Source organism: Nymphaea colorata, chromosome 3 (assembly GCF_008831285.2).
Source record: "Nymphaea colorata isolate Beijing-Zhang1983 chromosome 3, ASM883128v2, whole genome shotgun sequence".
NCBI classification, from domain to species: domain Eukaryota; kingdom Viridiplantae; phylum Streptophyta; class Magnoliopsida; order Nymphaeales; family Nymphaeaceae; genus Nymphaea; species Nymphaea colorata.
Window position 1 is genome coordinate 22,214,131 of NC_045140.1, and position 9,860 is coordinate 22,223,990.

The window sequence follows — 9,860 nt, forward strand, 5'->3', positions numbered from 1 at the left end:
TTATTAAATCTATGGTTTGAAAACTCATGTGAGGGTTCCCTATGCTAGTCAACCTTATGTGCATCAGCCCTAGCCCACTTGAAACCTAAATATTGACTGGAAGGACTTTTAGTGTTTGGCGTTCCGAACAGTAAATTGAAACCGTTTACCATATCTCATTTTCCTGATTTTACATGCATCAGGGGAGGGGTTCATGCCATTGGCTTTTGTGTTCTGTCGACATAAATGAATAAAGGGATGTTGGTAGTGCCGTATGTCTTCTAGGCGGTGTGCTGAATATGTTTTGTGTACATGAACATACATACATTGCATGGTACATGCACAGACTTTTTCTGTGATTGGTGATCATGCAGACCTTTTCTGTGATTGGTGATCATGCCAGGATTGAGCTGTCTTTGACTTGCAGTCCGTTAAAGTGTTTCTTTTGTGCTGAAGTCTCTTCTGGGTTTTGATATCCTTTCTTTTGGTTGCACCTAATGTAAGCTTTTGCAAAGTAATTTGATTTCTAGTGTTTCATAATTTTGCAGGGCACATGTGCGCCCAGCTACTCATGAACCTTTGGAAAGGTTGAACAATGATAATGAGCAACCAGTACAAACTGAAGAAATCCAGAAAACTGCCGAGTCTGCAAATGTCAATGTCATCAGGTCAGAACCTGCTACATCTTCCGGAAGCTCAGAATCTGATCTCAACAGGAAGCCTGATATTCTGAACCAAGGAGAGGAGTTGGAATTTGAGGTCAATCATGCAAGTGGGAAGAAAGATCCAATCAAGGAATCTTTCTCTCTTACAGCGAGTAACATGGTTGACTCCTGTAATTGTTCTCCTGCTTCAGGAAATGGCAGTGTCACTTTGCCACCTGAGAACTTGCCAACCGTTATTTCCTTTGACGAGTCATCTTCAATGCTGGAAGCATCCGTTTCCAGAAATGAAGAGGCAGATTCAAGTGCAGATATACATGTTCATTTCGAAAGTGAAAAAGGCACAGTAAGCAATCACAAGTTGGATTCGTTTGAATGTCCAAATGGATCATCTTCGGCTGACAGTATGTTTTCGAAGCATTCTAATGATACTCTGCCAGATTGTGGCCCGCCCAAGGACTGTTGCTTGTCTGTTGATGGTGTCAACCATGCTGCTGTATCATCACCAAAATCTTCCACGGAGCTGCCTATGGATGCAAATTCTCATCCTCTAGTGTCTGTTGCAAATCATCCATTCATGTGCAAGAAATTGGACAACGGTATTGCTGAAAATGGAAGAACTTGCTCAGGTGAGGTTAAAAATGACAATCCTTTGTCATCCCTGAAGGAAAGTTTTGGTGCTAGATCCACGGGTGAACAATATGTCATTCCTTCCATGTGCAATAAAGTGGAGAATGGAAATATTCGGAATGAAGATTGCTCAAATGAGATGGCAGATGATAGCCCGTTGTTGTCTCCTAAGAAAGGCATGCAACGTCCTGCGAGGAGATCAAAGCCAGTTTTTGCTCCTGGTTTCCTTAACACGCCAGCTAGAAAAAAGTCACTAGATACTGCCAGATAAATCAGAGGTTGCATCATATGATCCAATTGATTGCTATTCTTAAATCTGATTGTGACATGAAAATTACCATATACTGAAATGGCTTGCCTAATTGTTGGACTTGTAGTGGCACTTTCAAAGAATCTGAATGCTTTACTACCAAAATTACCAAAATGCAGAGAACAAGTCACAGGACCTAATCACATTGGACAGATGGCGTAAGCGGTTGAAAGGGGCACTTGCCTACGCGAATCAGGGCCACACATTCATGTGACATTGGCTGCCAGATCAGCATAGGCAGGTGGGAGGAGGAACTGACGTGCATTATTGGGACTTGCTTCTTGTAGCTAGTTTGGGGTTACATCATTCTTAGCTCTTGCATGGGTCTCTGCCACTAATAAAAAAAAAAAATTAGTGGATTTGGGGTCTTTGGGTTTCAATATTTGTAGGAGACCCATTAAGTGCAGGAGCAGACGATCTTTGGTATACAAACCAATTTTTCATTGTGGTAAGATTTTTTCTCTTATTTTGAACTGTACACTTGTATACCTTTGATGAATTTCCGTTGTCTGTGCTTGAAAGTACACAAAGAGCACCATTGAACCGTTTAGTGTTTTTCGTAGGTGCTACATAATTTGGAGAAATGTTATTGCATTGTTTGCTCATGGAGGCTATTATTGGATGGGCAGACCATAGCACATCAACATATAATACAAAAAGCCTTTTGTTGAGTGTAGTTGGTACCAGAGGATAACTTTAAGATCCTACTGTATCACTCGGTTGCAGTTTGTATTTCTGATTTTCGGTGATTAACACGTACAAGATGGAGTCGTGTTGGTTCTTTTCTTTGTTGGACCTAGAAAACTGATTGTTTTCTGAGAATCAATTCACAGTTTTCTTACAGTGGCCTGCCGGAACGCCAGTCGGAAGAATGCTGTAGAATCATTTATCATTTTCATTGTTTAGGGAAAAATAAAGTAAGTGAAAATGCCATTTATTTGAGTCTCTCTCCGTAATGGGGCATTGGAGCTTGCTGCTTGCTGGAGGAAAAAATTTAGTGATTGGAAATTACCAGTTGTCCCTTGGCTTTGTGGTAGCACCAAATGATGGCATATTTAAACGTCCAGGGTTCGAGAACTGGTACGTATCTGGCAGGCTGTTACCGTTTTGCAACTTTGGCTTTGTTAATAGATGGACGATGGTGGGCGTTGCTTCTTTCTTCAAAATATGGTGATGTTGCCGAGGTCTGGCGGGATTGCAATCTTTAAAAGAAAACTTCGGGTATTCCAAGTTCCAAGTTCGGATTAGTGGCGGACCCATGAATTTTGGGTCTGAGAGACGCTAATTAAAAAAATCCTTCACACCTTAAGGGGCACAATTGTATATAGATGTGAATCGTTTAAAGCATCTATGAAAATAAAGAGTTTTTGTGAAGTTGGTGTGGGCAGCCTGCTACTGCTTCGGACAATGCTGACTATAAGGACGACTTGTGAGATGATTATTTCGGCGAATAGATTTTCGTTTATGAGGATGCCCAAGTGCTTTGTGAGGGCCTTTTTCCCCCTTCTACCGCTAGAATGAACTCATTTTCCCCTTCCTAGATCCATGTGATCCACCAGTCGCCAATATGGTGAGCAATGAGTCCAGAATGCTAAATTGCCAAGGACAGACTTAGAGAAGCAATCATGCACCAATTCATCACCTCAATAGGCTCATGGCGGCCTATTTGTGGAATTTCTTGCTCATGATAAGTTCTGGAGAAAGGTAGGTCGTGAGAAAGAGAGAGTGAGAGAGAGGATTCAATGTTTTGTTCCTTTTGTCAGACATGTAGTGCTACACTTTCACTTTTACCTACTTGTTCTCAACATTGAGCTACACTGTGTTTTACATGTAATTTTTTGTTAAATTTAACCTTTTTCGGGTATTAGATGCTTGCTCCGGTGGTTAAATATGCACCTTATGTTGTTAATTACTTATATACTTGTCAAATTTTTTTTCTTAGCTAGTTTTTATAGAACACCTTATATTGGGCTCGACCCCATGCTTGTATGGAGCCTGACAGGGTCCATTAGTCCTAATGAGGTTCAGTTTTTTAAAAATTCTTATTATTAATTTTACTTAGGAGAAACCACCTTCAACGTTAACAGAGGTCTCCGATCTAGTTTGTCTGACGTTGGGGCGCTGGAGGAGAACTGTTGATAATTAATTAATTACAGTAGATTGTTGCTTAATCTTAAATTCAAACTGACCACTATGGTAGTATGAAGAATGTAGTTCTGTGAGTTTGACAAAAGAAATATCAGGACAGGGTACCATCATTATCAAATGTTACATCACTCTTTAAAAAGATATGGCTTATGAACGTTGTCCATGAATGGGCAAAAAACTGGTGGGTCATGGAGATGGGCTTGGTGTCACGTCATTCGACGGCACATCTGTCTTCCCTTTCTTGTTGACGAATATCATGCTGCCAAATTATGTCCTAAACAAACCTAAATTCTCCGCCTCTCCACATTCTTTTCGTTTGGGGGATGAACCAACATCCAGGTCTTTATTTTGTTAGCTGCCTCTAGCAACTTTGAAGGGCATTAAGCTGGCAGAGCCGTAAAAGGCCAGTTGTTAGTTCAATTCTCGTGGACACTATTTTTTTGAACTGTAAATAGTAGATATGATATGCGTAGCTGATAGGTGTTCTGCTCTTCATCCAGGTTCCAAACTAACCCTAAACAATCTTGAGAAGTGGTTGGGTGGTACATGTCTAAAGCTAGTTCAAGTCTCATTGTCACTATTTTTTTGAACTATAAATAATAGATATGATATACGTAGCTGATAGGTGTTCTGCTCTCCATCCAGGTTCCAAACTGACCCTGAACGATCTTGGGAAGTGGTTGGGTGGTACATGACTAAAGCTGGTTCAATTCTCATACACACTATTCTTTTGAACTATAAATAGTATATATGATATGCATAGCGGATAGGTGTTCTGCTCTCCATTCAAGTTCAGAACTAGCCCTGAACAATCTTTGGAGAGTGGTTGGGTGGTACATGACTGAAGTTACGATGTCAAACCCACAGCCATAGACCCATGTCGTTATTAGCATCTGATTAAGTGGAGAAAACTAGGTGTACCCACTCCAGTATTTTGACATGGTGTGCATTGTGCATACAAAAAAAGAAAAACTTGACCAGAAAACGATAAGTGATCAGCTGCAAACTCAAAAGCCACGAACCATATATTTTGCAAAATGGCCTCCTAAATCCTATAAAGCTGCTCAAGTTTTTTCCTTTTTTCTCTTCTTGAGGGCGTTTCCAATTGATCCCAGAATTGGGTACAACAAAGATCTTATATGCAACACGCCAGCCATTTGAATGTGCGAATTGACAAGTGAAAGAATAAAAAAAGAGAGGAAGATGGAGATAAGGGAAAGGCAAATGAATGAGGACACATGGGTGGCAGGTGCCCATGTCCCCACCCCCAACATTGATGTGCTACCATGTATGGTTTAATTTGATGTAGATCAGCTCTGCTTTTGGACATTTTATGGTAGTGTTCAACTTTTATTATGGGGAGCTGGGAATGCCAAGGCCTCGTGGTTTAGTTGCTTTTGAAGATATATTGCTTTCTTTCCACTTCATGAATGAAGAGCCTTGAGGGGGCATGAGGCCCACCCTAGAATCGCCTTTAAATTCAGAGGCTTTGAAAGGAGAGGCATCCAAATTTATTAGCGTCTGACTTGGATCCTCATGCTGATCCGCACATTGATTACAGTTAAGCTTTTGGACATCAGCCACTTGTCTGAAGCCATTTCCATAGCGTGGACCCTTCAAGTTGCGGCAACAATGAGTTTCAAAAAGGGATCCTTCTTCTTTCCGATCATATCCTCACTCATCTTTATCCTGTGTTCAATGTTGGCCTATTAGAGAAGAGGAGTCCAAAAATCACGTGAACTCTTTTCTGCACCAATGAATTTCATATTGCTTGAAAGCTAGGTGTTCGGAGACGGTGTGCCCAGAGTAGAGAGAGAGAGAGAGAGAGAGAGAGAGAGAGAGAGAGAGAGAGGTTGCCCATGAGCTATTGGTATATATGAAGAGTTAACAATTACAAGATCTGGTTTGTATTTTACTGGATTCTATATATCTTAACATAGACCTCAGTCGTGTACCCATGTATCAGATCGATCCGTTTGTAACTCTTAATCAATTGATTGTGCATGTTGGTACTTTGTCCTTTGGATGTAGCAGCACAGATAGAACAGTAACTGAGACGGACGTATGAAGGTTGCGTCTCCCACATGGTATTGATTGAGACCAAAAATTGGTGCTTCTTCAAACTATCGGATGGTGATTGATCTTAACTACTGCCGCATTGCTTAGTCCGCCGTGTGGCTCTGATTTGAGACTTTTGTGCTGCTAAAAAATGGCAGGATAATCTGTGCTATCGTCTGTACGTTGACATCCATTTTTGACTACTTGTTTCGGTGCCTACAGCTTGAAGGTAATGGCCACTGGCTTTTTGGCCTTTCTGCTGTTCAGCTCTAGTCATCTTCGCGTTCCCATCAAGGGCTTCCTACCTTTTCCCGTAACGAACATTGTAGGTCAATGTATACTCTAATCGCTGTGTGTTTAGTATCCTTTTTCTTTTTCTGCTTCTCTGCAGAAGAGAAGCCTTCATACTGCGGCAGAGTCAGAAAATTCTGGTTGAAAAGTTCATTACAGAGGAGTTTTGGGAGTCGGGACTCCACCTGCTCATTTATGGACGTGCGTGCACGAAGCTATGCTTACAGAGACATCTCGCCTCAGCCATGTACTCTCCATTCAAACACAGTGGAGGACGTCTCATGACATCTTCCACCAAACTTGTTCAAGTGTAAACAGCTTCATTTTCCTCCAAGTTTGTCTCACATCTTGAAGTGGGACAAAAATGAGAGAAGGGAATCGTCGCCTTCCACGCACGCTCTCAAACATGCGTTAAAGTCGCGGATGGGAAGTTTGGACAATGACGGCTTGCTGTATATTTTGAAGAATGAAGGTGTGCAGATGGTTTGGTTTGTTTGTCTTCTCCGGTTTAGAGTGATAAGTAGTCAAATGAGAAAAAAAAATTCCATCTAAATTCTTGTGGAAGCAGCAAAAAAACGATCATCATTGCTGTAGGTTGGAAGGCAAAGCCACGTGAACATGTTTCCAGAGATTTGGCTCGTTATGATTTTCCATCGATGTTTTGACAAACACTTTAAAAAACTAAGTGCACCCTTTAACTAAAGAACAAGGCTCCCATTTGTGAATACTACCAAAAAAGTGCATAAGCATTATTTTTAAGAACTTGATGGTTTTTACCATGCTAATTAATGAAGTTTTTTGGTAAATATTCTTATATTAATATTATTCTCCTTCTCTTCTCTTTTCTAATTTTTCATACGATAGTTAAAATTGTTGTCTTACAGCTAACTTCTCCTCATTTTATCATGAGTTCTTTCGCTTTCACAGATTAATTTACGGAACCTCTAAAATCCGGATTGAGATTCGAAACTAGTTATGATGAGCGGGTTATTCTTTTCTTGTGGTGGGGGTAGGAATGTGAGAGAATATTCTTTATGCTGACGCTAAAGGAGACTAAATTATAGAGCACTTTATTGGACATACTTTCTGGTCCCGACTTTTACAAACTTGTTAATGATTCATGCTTCTCTGTTGAACAGTGGGTTCGGTTTTGCTTGATTGGTCGTTCTCCTTTTACCCAAAATCTTTTGCTTTCAAAAGAATCAATCTTCCATACTTTATGCACTGTGGAAAGAGAAAAAAGAAAATAGCCTTGTGGAGCCTTTTGGTATCAACAAACACCTTTTATAAGCCTTTTGGTATATATATATATATATATATAAAAGCTTTTTGAATTTTAGAGTTACTCAACCATTTAATCAAAACTGTCCGAACTATAATGATAGATAAGTATTTTCGTTATGTAAAGTTTGTTTCAATTTCTTTCTCTGTGTTTTTCTTTGGACTTTTGGTTAGATGGTATATATATATAATGCCAGGGATGTGTTTTTGCGACCTGTGTATGTACACCAATTTCATTGCACGTTACTTTGAAAACAAGGAGAGGAATGTAAAGTTCAAAGCATGATTCTATTGTCATCTCAACAGTAAAAGTAGTAGTCGAGGGGGAGAGAAAGAGAGTCATAAAATAATAGACATAGGTAGTGCGTCATGTCCTGCATCTGGAGAAAGCAGTCCGTCTTCTTCAATGGAGGACGATGGAGACGACGACAAAAGGAGTACTAATAGAAAAGAAAAGAAACGAAATTCTTTAAGAGAAAGATGTGAGTCACAAAAAGGCAATGGAAAGGCGAAAAAATCAAGCAAAAAGGCGATGAAGAAAAGGAGGTAAAGCAGAGAAAGGGAATGAACAAGAATGTGGCTTCAAAAGGATGCCTTTGGCCGTGGGAATAATAGACAAACCCCATCCAAAGCAATCTGTACTCTATTATTTTACTCGAGGCACAAGAAGAAGCGAACCAGAGATGCCGCTATTTTGAAGGCATGCTGCTTGCAATTGTTTCTCACCATCAAATCCTCCGTGATAGCCGCAATTATTTTTGTCAATGGATTTTTGGTTAATTTCCTTCTTTTTCTTAAATTGTTTTTTTTATCATTTCAATGATGCTCACAAGATTTTCATGAACGTCGAATCCCTTTTCTTTTCCGATATAAGCAGGAAAATGGTGTAAAATGAACGAAATGCATTCGGCAAGGAAAAATCAAACGACGAACTTTAATATATATTTAATATTTAATATACTTTTGCTTATTTGCCTGGAGAAGACAACAACAAATACCACCAAAAAGTTGAAATAATCAATTTGAATATTCATTTCCTTCACAAATCTCAGGGATTGTCTTATAATACATGTTTACAAATTCAGCAGGTCTTTTAGGAGAGGATATTCTAAAGAGAGGCAGTTCTATGAAAGGAAAATAACATTAACACAAGTTCAACAAAACATTGAACTTCAAAGAGAGATTATATCTCAAACTCAGCTCTTAATTCTTGCTACCATTTTCCCATAAATTAAGAGCAGAGAGAAAAAGAAAGAAAGAGAATCAGTACCCACTAGTTAAATGTTCTATCTGAAATTATTCCCTCATTGTCTTTTTCACCTGGGAGCGACAAAAATGTGATGGTTACAGTTGACATAAAGTCATCCTTGTTTTACACCAACTTGCACGAAACATTGAAGATGCACACACACTTCTTCCTCTTGTTTCTATTCTAAAGAGAATAAGTGGCCTTAGCAGAATTGCACACTGTCGAACTTATTTATTTTTTATTTTAGATCGTGTTTCTATTGAACGCATGTTCTACAGGCATTAAGTTTTTTTTTTTTTGGGGGTTCAAAATATCATGTGATTATGTCTGAGATTTGATTATTAAATAATGTAAGAACTATATTTATTGAGCCCCGTATTGAATACGTAATATAATGTGGCAAGTGCATTTTATAGATAGTTACCTGATAAAGCAAAAGCATGTCCATTTGTCGTAATAAAAAGCGCTGTTCTTTTTTCTGATTAATTATTGGCAAAGGCTTGATTTTTTTTTTCCTTTAAGGTGTAAGTAACTAAATTTATTAAGGATGGTTGTAAAAAACAAGAATAGAAAATCTGTTGAAAGTGATACACGAACTTTCTTTAATAGCGAGAGGCTCTTTTCATAACTAATAAATAATGTGTAGGCTATTTTTAATGGCATCATCAAATATTAAAAGAGCAAGAGAATTTCACAACGTAATGAATATTGCAAGCATCAAGGAGATTAGATATATATGAAGTTGACCAATAACCCCTCAAGGAAAGATTCGATATTCTGGAAAAAAAATCATGGAATGGATCCCAATGCTAGCATTCTTAGTAGGGAACGAATTGGATAGATTTTTAAGTCTATATCCACTTTTCAGATATTCACACATTCCAAAGCGAATAAACGAAAATCTAAATCTACAATCTGATTTCACTTTGACTTTTTAAATACAGATTGTATTTGAATATACAATCTGAATTTTGCACGGAATCTATAAAATTTTGAAACTGTAAGAACATTATATATAAGATATTCATTTAAAATTAAATCTGATCCGAATCCAACTAGCTGTCATTTATTAATTCGAATCCAATTCAATTTACTAGTCAGATATTAATTTCTTTTATATCTGATTTGTTTGAAACGATTCAATCCAATATCCCATCAAAACAATATATATTGACGTTCCTTACAACACAATTCAGATGGTGCTGCCTGTCGAAAAGCTGTGAACAAATTTTTCACGTAAAAGTTTCCTTTT

The 9,860-nt window shown here is 38.5% G+C and overlaps 1 protein-coding gene across 3 annotated transcripts in view; it reads left to right on the top strand.

Moving 5' to 3' along the window:
- Positions 1–2,421, top strand: part of LOC116250821 (ubiquitin carboxyl-terminal hydrolase 18-like) — an 8,688-nt gene extending 6,267 nt beyond the window's left edge. For 2 of the 3 annotated variants that reach the window (XM_031624766.2, XM_031624767.2), the window contains one exon: positions 528–2,131. In XM_031624766.2, coding sequence (XP_031480626.1) covers positions 528–1,542 — 1,015 coding nt within the window. In that variant the 3' untranslated portion in view covers positions 1,543–2,131. The other variant, XR_004171528.2, reaches the window with a different exon arrangement.
- The last annotated feature ends 7,439 nt before the right edge of the window (positions 2,422–9,860 follow it).